The sequence below is a fragment of the Staurois parvus genome, unplaced genomic scaffold (genome assembly GCF_062004578.1).
Source record: "Staurois parvus isolate SC_StPar_1 unplaced genomic scaffold, SC_StPar_1.0 ptg000165l, whole genome shotgun sequence".
Lineage (NCBI taxonomy): Eukaryota > Metazoa > Chordata > Amphibia > Anura > Ranidae > Staurois > Staurois parvus.
Window position 1 is genome coordinate 10,710,614 of NW_028317961.1, and position 12,570 is coordinate 10,723,183.

At 42.1% G+C, this 12,570-nt stretch overlaps 1 protein-coding gene across 1 annotated transcript in view; it reads right to left on the bottom strand.

Annotated features, from left to right (window-relative positions):
• The window catches only part of AHI1 (Abelson helper integration site 1), a 435,677-nt gene that overhangs the window by 320,579 nt on the left and 102,528 nt on the right, over window positions 1-12,570 (bottom strand). Inside the window, exon 11 of the mRNA XM_089676204.1 lies at window positions 3,990-4,130. Within this exon, the coding sequence (XP_089532330.1) occupies window positions 3,990-4,130 (141 nt within the window). The remainder of the gene's footprint in view (window positions 1-3,989; window positions 4,131-12,570) is intronic.

Consider the following 12,570-nt stretch of genomic DNA (forward strand, 5'->3'; position numbering starts at 1 on the left):
CAGAAAAAAACTCCACATAAAAGAGGTAAGCTTATCTCAGGAAAGAGAAGACATTCATCACCTAAAGACAAAAAGTAACTAAAATCAGCTGGGGGTGGGCGGAGTTATAAAAAGGATGTTCTTTGGCTTTCTTTTGTCCAATCACCCAAAAGGTAGCTGAATATAACTTATGGTTAAAGATGAAAGATACTGTGTCCTGTACTATACAACTAAGAAAGATGGGGACGACAGGCCATTTTGGGTTTTTAGTTCTGTTGATTTCTGTACCCTTATGGATCTTTGCTGTAGCTGTACAAGCTTTTGATACTGACATTACTTTCTGTATGCCCACTTGAGAAGTAAAATAACAGAATGGGAGCATAGAAGTAGGGGTTTTTGATGTCCAGATGGAGGCAAGAAATAACCAAACTTGAAGATTTCATGGAAAAATTGTATAACCTGAAGGAACCTGCTAATCTTTGTGGGATGTTGGCAAGTTTTGCAACATGAAGCGGTAAAAGGTAGAAACACATATTCTGGCTTACAACCCCTGGATACTATGTTTTGGACCAAGAGTCTGAAATGTCCTTGGACCAGGTGGCCATGCGCTCCAAAAAGTGGGGCACCTTCTCAATGTGAGTAGAAATTGCGGTGGAACTGAATCTCAGATTTTGTCTGGACTTGGAGGCTTGGGAGAAATGAAAGGAGCTTTTCAGTATAAGGGTTAGGCTTATTTTGTTGGGGCAATTGGGTTCTTTTTCCCTTGGTTACATCCTTGATAAAGTTGTCCAGGGATTCATGAAAGAGACAATCCCCATTAAAAGGCATATACAAAAGATGTTTCTTACACTGATGTAACAACACTTGAGCCAAAGGGTCCTTCGCATGTGTACCAAAAGGAGATTCATTCTAGATATTAGGAAAATAATATTCATCAACCAAGTACAGGACTTCGTGATTAGTTCTTGTGTCTTGCAGCACTAGGGTCATCAGTTCCGAACCAAACCTCGACACTGCCTGCATGATGTCCATGAGGTTTGCATGGAAAATCCTGTGCTTGCTGGAGTTTATTCTGGGTACTCCGGTTTCTCCCACACTTTGGTGGAATAATTGGCTCCTTTCTAAATTGGCCCCAATGTATGCATGTACGTTAGGGACCTTAGATTGTGAGCTCCCTGATGGCAAGGACTGACAGTAATATATGCTGTTTGTAAAGTGTTGCATAAATTGTTGGGCTATATAGATCCTTGTAATAAATAAATAACTCCTCCATGCAGCAGAGTAGGACCATAGGCATGAGCTCCAGAAGTGGTAGGAGGAAAAAAAAAAAACTGGGAAGATAGATCTCGGATGCCAAGACATACAGTATGTTTAGACCAAAAAAATAAGGTCTGGCAGATGGACTTGTTAGCAACGGCAATTTGCAGGGCAGGGCCAACTAGGGAGAATAAAGCCCTGGAAAGGACTTCTAGCCCTTCAATCCACAGTGTCTCTCTAAGCACCAGGATAACCCCTACAGGGACAAAGTTCTGTTAAGACATGAACGGGCTGGATCTGCAGAGATGATCCACTTTTAGGACATATAAAGTATATGCATATGTAAACTCTCACCTTATAAAACAGCCTATTTAGTTTAAAATAGAATTGGAAAGCAAAATATCCATGTTTACATATAAAAAGGAAGGAAAAATATACTTATAACATTTTTTATAAGTGATCTCATACCTACTGTTCTCAGCTTCATAAGGAGCTCAGGGAGAAGAAACAGTAAAACACTGATCTTCCCAGTGAATGGCAGTGCAGGAGGAGGATATGTCAGGAGAAGTCCTATCCTTGCAGGAGAGCAGGCTGAGTTCCAGCACAGCCAGAACATATCAGAAATATGAAATGTTGGGCTTACAAACTTTAAAGTGGAAAAGGCGGGGAGACAGGAAGCCACACTGCTGGATTCAAGGCGAGCAAGTTCTGCTTTAAGGAACCTCTCCTCAATAGCATACTGCTGGGCAAAAAACACTTGGGAGCATAGATTTTTTTTCAGGATTAGGACAATTACTATACAAAACACTGTGCAAAAGTACAGGAAAGGTTTTAACAGACTGGAAAATTTTAAGAGAACCAAGGCTAGTGAGCTCCAGTGTAGCTGGCATAGGTTGTTCTAGGTCAAAGTAATGTGTCAATAAGGACAGAAATTCTATCTTAATGCTTTGAAGTTAGATAAGAAGACTGAGATTACATTCCTCTTCACCCTCACCTGATTGTTCAGAAGCAGCTGCAGCTAGAGGGAAATCAGGGATGGACTCTTGAGGAGAGGGCATAGATGCATCCTTGTGGCCCTTGCATCTTTAATATATGATTGTTTTTTTAGTATAATAGCATAGAAGAAGGCTGAAACCCCATGTGAGAATTGTATTATTTCTTTCTCTGTCCCTTTTGCAGATTTTTCCTTACTTCTTGTCTGTTAAATTGATGTCAGCATGGCAGAAAGTGGGTATAAATTCCTTTAACAGAGCCCCAAATAACCATAAAAACCTGAGAGGTGACCATTATAAGAACCCCTGGAAGTTTTCTAGTTTGTCCCAACCCCTGTAACTACAAATTGTGCTGGACAGCTTGGCCAGCATGTAAATGTTGAGTAAAATATAAAAAATGTTAAGTGAAAAAGTGAAAAAAAGAATTCATATATGAATACTATTTTACAGGTTTTAATCACATACAGCTACCAGAATGCATTCATTTTGCTGTAGTGAGACTTCCATAGCTGTTGAGATAAAATATACATTTCCTTTAACCTCCCTAGCGGTCTGATTATGTTCATATTTCTGTGCTCAAAGTGGTACTTTTTTTGCATGGAAATATTTCGTTTTTTTTATTGTAGGCCTGTAATTTTTAGGAATAACTCACTGAAATCTGTCTGAACAAGAGTCTAGTAAACATCCCAGGTATGTTAAAATTTGAAATACGAAATCAAAAATTATAATTTAACTCCTTCATGCCGATGCTTCCCGGCCCTTTAAGAGTTTCAGAAGCCGGGAGGCGAGTCGGGCAGGGCGGGGTTTAGGGATCATATGACTGCTGTCACGGCGGTCAGATGATCGGGAAGGGTCCCGATCGAAAGAAAAGACCGGGACCGCTCCATGAGTACCGGATATGTGTGCTGGGAGCGCGCTGGGCGAGCGCTCTCAGCACATGTTTTTTTTTAATTGAACGCAAATGTGCGGCCGCTCGGCATCTAGGCCCAGATGCCGGAAGGCCGCACAGAGCCAGTGTGAAGAGGTTAATAAATAATCATAACAAATAATAAAATAATAATAAATTTAATTCAATAATCTAATAAACCAAAAACACTGAAATTTGAAATAGAGCGCCAAGTTCGCACATCACTGAGCAAAGTTGCAAAATCGTTTTCAGTGTTTGATGACAAAATTTCCCCACGAATCATTATCACTCAATTCTGCAATTAGTTCTAATTTACTATCGCTGTTCTCTAGCTGGTATAAAACCGATTTTGACCTAAAGGGATGCTTTTTGGACGCCATGGACATTTCTCAGTTTCCAGGCAGAAAGAACAGTAAAAATGCAGACAGGGCACAGGACAAAGCACTAGGGACAAATGTATGTGAAATGGTTTGATACAGTAATGTTTTACTATGTGATTTTAGTGAATTTAGTGAATGTCACTTTTAAAATTTTTAAATTTCCCGCCCGTTCCGTCCCCTGTACATCCTGACGTCGCAGGCAACGGAACCCAGAAGACAGATGCCGGGATCGGCCGGAGGACATTCCCAGGGACACTGCAGGGGGGACATCGCAGGAGCACAGGACAAGGTAAGTGCAGAAGGGATCCCAGAGCAACGCTGCAGGGTATGCCCGAATGTAGCTCGGGGTTACCGCTTTTGGTGCTGAAACTTTACCCCGAGCTACACTCGGGAATACCTCCAGGGAGGTTAAAAGATAGTTAAGCCAGCTACATTTACTTGTGAATGCTAATAAAAGTTTATTAAAACTGTTACCTGTCCCGGTAGCCGAGTCCACTTAAAAGGTTCCTTCTGCCTACTTTCGCCTGAATCTGGCCCCTTCATGTCAACATCATGGTGTAGGTCAGCATTTGATAAGCTGCTCCCAAATGGAAGGTCCATATTTGTCGAAGTTACCTGAAATGAATTCCAGTCAGTGTCTTTAGTAACTGGCTATTGCACAACGTAATACCCAGTGATGAAACAAATCTTCCTACATACTGTCATGGCCAAAAATATTGGCATCCTTGCATTTCTGTCAGATAATGCACCACTTCGCCCAGAAACTTGTTGTAACTATAAATGTTTAAGCATTCTCATGATTATTTCTTTTGTTTGTTTTGGTATGACACAAAAACTGGACCAAAAAAAAAGCCAAATCTGACACATTCCATGCAAAACCCTAAATATGGACTGGTCAAAATTATTGGCACCTTCTCAAAATTGTAAGAATTAATTGCATTCTGAATTTGTGACGCTCCTGTAATTTGTAATTAAGCTCACCTGTATCAATTAACAGGTGCTGACAATACAGAAATCACACCGGCCACAGGGTAATGCAGGCCATAGATGGGTCGAAAATCGGCCGATTTTTCGGCCGAAAATAAAATCGGCAGATTTTCGGATCGTTAGTGGGCGATTTGGTCGGCCGTTTTTCGGTATTTTGGCCGTTTTTTTTTTTCGGTAAAGTTGGAAAAAAATCGGCCGATTTTGCCGATCGGCCGATTTTCGCGGCAATTAGTGGGCAAATCGGCCGATTTTTTACCGATAAAAAATCTGCGCATGAGCAGTGACCTGCAAGAGGAAGACAAAAAGAAGAAAAAGAAGATGAAGAAGAGGATGAAGAAGAAGAAGAAGAGGAAGAAGAAGAGGATGAAGAAGAAGAGGATGAGGATGAAGAAGAAGAGGATGAGGATGAAGAAGAAGAAGAAGAAGAGGATGAGGATGAGGATGAAGAAGAAGAAGAAGAAGAAGAAGAGGAGGATGAGGATGAAGAAGAAGAAGAGGATGAGGATGAAGAAGAAGAAGAAGAGGATGAGGATGAGGATGAGGAAGAAGAAGAAGAAGAAGAAGAAGTAGGATGAAAATAAGAAGAATTCCAGTCCAGCAAAAAGTGTCTCTGCAGAGAGCTCCGCTATTTCTGACAGTTCTCTGACAGTTCCTTGACATTTACAGCGGTTGAAACATTGTATCTATTTGTTTCCGAATAAAAACATCTGTATCCTAAATGGAAACAAATAGATACATTGTTGCAACTTCTATAAATGTCAAGGAACTGTCAGAGAACTGTCAAAGAAATAGCAGAGCTCTCTGCAGGGACACTTTTTGCCGGCTCTAGACGGGTAGAAAATCGGCCGATTTTTTTTACCATTGATGGTAACGTCGGCCACTTGAACAACCGATTTTTCGTTTTTTAAAAGAAAAATCTGCAGTTTTTCTCCCCATCTATGGCCTGCATAAATGGTGAAAAATTGACTCAACCTTTCTGTTGTGCATCTCTGTTTGCCACATGGAGCATGGAGAAGAGAAAAAGCAGCAAAGAATTGTCTGAGGATTTGAGAACAAAAATTGCATGGTTACAAGTCCATCTCCAGAGATCTTAAGGTTCCTGTGTTCACTGTGTGCAACATTGTCAAGAAGTTTAAAGCCCATGGCACTGTAGCTAATCTCTCTGGACATGGACAAAGGAAAAAATTGATCAAAGATTGCAATAAAGGATTGTTCGAATGGTGGATAAAGAACCTTGATTAACTTCCAAACAAATTCAACCTGACCTTTAGGCACAGGGTACAACTGTGTCAGCTTCCACTATACATCGCCATCTGAATGAAAAGGGATGCTATGTTAGGAAACCCAAGAGAATCCCACTGCTGACACAAACATAAAAATGCCAGATTAGAGTTTGCCAAAACTTACCTGAGGAAGCCAAAATCCTTTTGGGAGAATGTGCTATAGAATGATGAAACAAAAATTACAGCTTTTTGGTAAAGCCCATCATTCTACTGTTTTCAGAAAAAAAAAAATGAGGCCTTTAACACCTTCCTGTCCGGCCTATAGCAGATTGACAGCCTGGCAGGACGCTCTTCCTTCTGAGTGGACGTCATATGACACCCTTTCAGAAGGCACTGCTATCGAAGCCACAGGGCCACGCAGAAGCACAATCGGTCACTAGCTGTGTCCACCGTACACAGCCGATGACTGATCACTATACCAGCCCGCTGCCAGTGGCATGTGATTGCTGTGACCAATCACAGTAGATCATATGACAGTTGTAAACAATGGATGGCTTTCTTGTATGCCTTCCATTGTATATAATTGTGTTATCTGGGATTGATCACAGCGATCACATGGTACAGACAGGGCCAATCACAGCCCATCTGTAACGTACTGAGCTTTGGCTAATTACATCAAACGACACTGAAAGACTCAGTTTCATTCAGTAAAAATGGTTACTATAAAATTCATCGATATAAGCAATCATAATGTATAAAAGAAAAAATCAAGATCACTTCCCCAGAGCCATACACACTGTATTGCTCTGGTCACAGTGTATTGAAAAAAAAAATTGAAAATTTAATTTAATAAAATGTTTTTTCTTTTACATACTGCCACCAGTCAGTCAGTGTTTCTGATCACCACGACACCAGTTATAATGATGCTGTACTGGACTGGTGACAGTATGTGAAAAAAAAAAGTGATTTTTTTTTTGTTTTGCTTTAATTTCTTCATTTTCCAAAAAATTGTGACAAAAAAAATTAAAACTTATGGGTTATTTGTACTATCCTGGCGTTTTCAGGCCTCAAGAAATGAGATTGGCTGTCAGTAGATCAGGAGTGATCGAATGTCAAATATATCTATACCATTTTTTGGATTCTATAACTGTCCTACAAACTATATAATACACACTGATTTGTGTTATTTTCACCAAAGAAATGCAGCAGAATACATTTTTACCTAAATTTATGAACAAAAGGTTATTTATTTGCAAAATTTTATAAACGGGAAAAAAAAAAACACGTTTTCAAAATTTTTAGGTTTTTTTTGTTTATTTAGCAAAAAATGAAAAACTCAGTGGTGATTAAATACCACCAAAAGAAAGCTCTATTTGTGTGAAAAAAATGGTAACTTTTTTTATGGTTACAGTGTTACATGACCGCACAATTGTCATTCAAAGTGCACAATGCTGAAAGCTGAAAATTGTCCTGGGCAGGAAGGGGTAAAGGTGCCCAGTACTGAAGTGGTTAAATAAAACAATTCAGTCCCTACAGTCTAACAGGGTAGAGGTTCACTCATGTTTTGGGGTTTACCTTGCTGCTTCAGGCACTGTATGTCTTGACCGTGTGCATGGCATTATGAAATTTGATGACTACCAAAGAATTCTGGGATGCAATGTAGGGCCCAGCATCAGAAAGTTGGGTCTCCGCCAGAGGTCTTGGGTCTTACAGTAGGACAATGACTGAAAGCACAAGTCAAAAAGCACCCAGAAATGGTTTCAGACAAAGCACTGGCGAGTACAAGATCTCAATCCTGTAGAGCACCTGTGGGGTGATCTCAAAACTGCCGTTGGGAAAAGGAACGCTTCCAATCTGAGAGAGCTGGAGCAGCTGGCAAAAGAAGAGTGGTACAAAATTTCAGTAGAGAAGTGTAAAACTCACTGATGGTTACAGGAAGCGATTGATTTCAGTTATTTTTTCCAAGTGGTGTGCTACCAAATATTAACTTGAGGGTGCCAATAATTTTGTCCAGTCCATTATGGGGGTTTGCTTGGAATGTGTCATATTTGGCTTTTTGTTTCTCCACTTTTTTGTGTCATACCAATACAAACAAAAGAAATAAATATGAGAATGCCTAAACATTTGTAATTGTAACAATTTTCTGGGCAAAGTGGTGCATTGTCTGACAGAAATGCAGGGGTGTCAATATTTTTGGCCAAAACTGTAAGTTGTAGCTGTGTATCTGCAGTAATTTCTTCTGTAAATAATTCTGAAAACACAATGATGAAAGTATTTCTTCTCAGCCCCAGCAGCAGGGGGAGGGGATCTGAAGTTTTCAAAGAACCAATCTCAGTTAAGACAGGTGCCAGAAGTAACTCATGCTGATAACAGAGGAACCAGGCAGCAGAGAAAAATCACACTTAGGGCTCATTTACACTTGCTTCGAATTCAACACACATTAAAGCACCTACCGCTTCAGCATGCTTTTTTGATGTTTCTGCGATGCTTTGATGATCCTTCAGTGATGCCTTGGTGGTGCTTTTTGGAAGCTTTAATGAATCTTTGTCATGGACTTCTATGGAGGCTTTGTAGATGCTTTGAAGCACCACTGAAGTGACATGGGGTATAATTTTTGAAGCAAAGCAAACGCAACATGTAAACAGGACTGTAAGCTAACCATTTTATTTAGTGACAGGTGCTTTGACTGGCACTCAAGAGTTCTTTAAAAAAGCATGTCCAATGCCATGTGTTGAAGCTAGTGTAAAGGAGCCCTTAGTGCTTTGAAGAGAGTAAAGTACAGCATAGGATATGTTTTTTTCATATTTCATGTCTGGAGGTTTACAACCACTTTAAGGCTTTGGTTTAAAAAAGAATGGCAACATGATGACATAATTTGCTCCCTTACAATGCGTTTAAATCAGTACCACATGACTTTGTCCGACAAAAGTGACGGGGGGGTTTGACACATTTCCACCTAGGTTAAACATAAAGAAGCAATGAAATCATACTTTCAGTTGGCATAGTATCGATATTAACATAGCACATCTACAATAGGCATTCATAAGCAAAGAGTGAAAAATAGAATGAAGAAGAGAACATAAAACTATGGTGCAAAACCAGATCCCCTCGAGCGTTCTCCCTCTACAAATCCGCCTTCCTCACCTACACCTCCTCCCTCCATGCGGCCAAACAAGCCTACTTCGTAACCCTCATCAACACCCTCTCCTCCATTTTCAACTCCCTACTCTCCCCCCCCCCCACCCAGTACCTCACTCACCTCCTACGTGATTGCCCATCACTTCCAAAATAAGATCGACACAATCCGTAAGGACATCGCCAATGCTCATCCTACCTCCCCACCTAGCCTCCCTCCCACCATAACCCCACCAACTCTCCCCTCCTCTGAGCTCGCAACCACCCTTCCCCCCACCACATTTAACATCCCGCACACTATTACCTCCCCAACACTCCGCTCCTTCAGCCTTGCTACCACTGAGGAGGTCACCAAGGTCTTCTCAGAAACCCGCCTCACCACTTGCCCCCTTGACCCTGTCCCCACACAACTCCTCCGGGCACCCTTCTCCTCCATCCTACGCTCCCTCACCCACATCTTCAATCTCTCCCTCTCTACTGGCGTATTCCCCTCCCGCCTAAAGCACACGCACATCACCCCCATACTCAAAAAACCCTCCCTGGACCCCACCGACCTGAACAACCTTAGACCCATCTCCCTGCTGCCATTTACTTCCAAGCTCCTTGAGCGCTTAGTCTACAATTGCCTAAGCGCCCACCTCACTGACAACAACCTCTTCGAATCACTACAGTCTGGCTTCCGTCCCCTATACTCCACCGAAACCACCCTACTCAAAATCACTAATGACCTGCTAACTGCCAAAGCTAATGGCCACTACTCAGTCCTTTTACTCCTTGACCTCTCCGCGGCCTTCGACACAGTTGACCACCCCCTCCTCCTTAATAAACTACACTCCCTCGGCATCAGAGACTCCGCTCTCTCCTTGCTCTCCTCTTACCTATCCCAATGCTCCTTCAGCGTTACCTATAACGCTACCACCTCCCCCTCTCTGTTGGGGTCCCCCAAGGCTCTGTCCTCAGGCCCCTTCTCTTCTCCATCTACACCTCCTCCCTCGACAAACTGATACACTCCCACGGCTTCAACTATCACCTCTATGCCGATGACACGCAAATTTACCTCTCCACCCCTCACCTCACCGCTTCAGTCTCCGCCCGTATCACCCATCTTCGCTCCTCACAAGACCTCCTACTTTCTAGCTCCCTGGTCTCCACCTCCCACGCCCGACTGCAGGACTTCTCCAGGACTTCCCCCATCCTCTGGAACTCACTACCCCAATCCATCAGACTGTCACCTACCCTCCTCACCTTTAGGTGCACCCTGAAAACCCATCTCTTCAGGGAAGCCTACCCCACCCTCACCTAACAGCCAATCTCCTCCACTCCTACCACACCATCCCCCACAGCCACTTTCTCCTGTACCACTTCCCCCTCCCTCCTAGATTGTAAGCTTGAAAGAGCAGGGCCCTCGAACCCCTGGAGTATTGTTTTGCTACTGTATTGTCTCATGTTCTGTCCCCCACTATAATGTACAGCGCTGAGCAAACCTTTCTAGCGCTATATAAATACTGTATAATAATAATAAAATTATTATTAGAATTTTTTAAGTTATTTCATACAGTTTCAACCAGATTTTGGAAAAAAAAAGATACACAAAAAACAAAGGCATTATATTCTACTACTAGTTTTATAGAAATGTTACCTTGACCAGTTTGATCATATATGTGACTAAAAGCAATTTGAGAGTGGGTGGAACTGGCTAAAAAAAAATGCTGAATTTGTAGGCCCTGACAAGGATAGGGCTTCATTGCCTATGCATATGCATATATAAGACCTGCTCATAATTTACTAGTTTTTTATTTGTTTTTTTTTTTTACCAAAAAGGTAATCAAAAATTGAATCAAAAATAAAGCATACGTTTACAGTATAAAGCATTGGGTTGTACAAAGGTTAACCAGAAACGGTTACAAAGAACCAAACAAAACTTAAAAAACAACTACCCTGCTCAAAAAAATTAAAGGAACGCTTTGAAAACACATCAGATCTCAATGGGGAAAAATATCATGCTGGATATCTATACTGATATGGACTGAGTAATGTGTTAGGAACATAAGGATGCCCCATCGTTTGATAGAAATGAAAATTATCAACCTACAGAGGACTGAATTCAAAGACACCCCGAAAATCAAAGTGAAAAAATGATGCAGCAGACTAGTACACTTTGAAGAAATTTCATTGCAGCAACTCAAAATGGTACTCAGTAGTTCATATGGCCCCTACATGCTTGTATGCATGCCTGACAATGGATGGTGTCCTGGGGTATTTCCTCCCAGATCTGGACCAAGGCATCACTGAGCTCCTGGACAGTCTGAGGTACAACCTGGAGGTGTCGGATGGACCCCCAGAGGTGTTCTAGTGGATTTATGTCAGGCGAACGTGGGGTCCATTCAATGGTGTGGTCTGACAACGGGTTCAAGAATTTCATCCCGATACCTAATGGCAGTCAGGGTGCCATTGTCTAGCCTGGAGAGGTCTGTGCGTCCCATGGATATGCCTCCCCAGACCATCACTGACCCGCCAAAACAGTCATGCTGAACCATGTTACAGGCAGCATAACGTTATCCACGGCTTCTCCAGACCCTTTCACGTCTGTCACGTGCTCACGGTGAACCTGCTCTCATCTGTAAAAAACACAGGGAACCAGTGGTGGAACTGCCAATTCTTGTGTTCAAAGGCAAATGCAAATCGGGCTCTATGGTGTCGGGCAGTGAGCACAGGGCCCACTGGAGGACGTTGGGTCCTCAGGCCTGTTTCTGATTGTTTGGTCAGAGACAATCACACCAGTGGCTTGCTGGAGGTCATTTTGTAGGGCTTTGGCAGTGCTCATCCGGTTTCTCCTTGCACAAAGGAGTAGATACCGGTCCTGCTGATGGTTAAGGACCTTCTACAGCCCTGTCCAGCTCTCCTAGAGTAACTGCCTGTCTCCTGGAATCTCCTCCATGCTCTTGAGACTGGGCTGGGAGACACAGCAAACATTCTGGCAATGGCATGTATTGATGTGCCATCCTGGAGGAGTTGGACTGCCTGTGCAACCTCTGTAGGGTCCAGGTATTGCCTCATTCTACCAGTAGTGACACTGAGCTGAGCCAAATGCAAAACTATTGAAAAACAAACCGAAAAGATGAGTAGGGAAAAAACGTCAGTGGCCTCCACCTGTAAAAACTATTCCTGTTTTGGGCATTATCTAATTGATACCCATCTAGTGCACCTGGTAATTTCATTGACAACAAAGCATCTGAAACTGATTAACAACCCCCTTTGCTACTTAACTGACCAGATCAATATCCCAGGAGTTGATTTGACTTGATGCTATACTCTGATTAAAAAGTGTACCTTTAATTTTTTTGAGTAGTGTACACGGTGACAATATAAGTAGAATACTGATCGTAACATAGAAATGGAGACCTGTATAGAGCATATATTTGCCTGCTGCAGGGGGAAAAAAAACAGTCAGCATATCCCTTTATGGAGAGGACATGTCTACCTCAGCAAAGACAATATATGGGAGAGATACATGCATCTATACAAAGAATAAGGAGAGAAAAAATAAATGTACAGCCTATATATCAGGACAAGCCAAACCTATCTAGGATGCCAAAAGTATTGGGACGCCTGCCTTTATACGCACATGAACTTTCATGGCATTCCATTCTTAGTCCATAGGGTTCAATATTTAGTTGGCCCACCCTTTGCAGCTATACTAGCTTCAACTT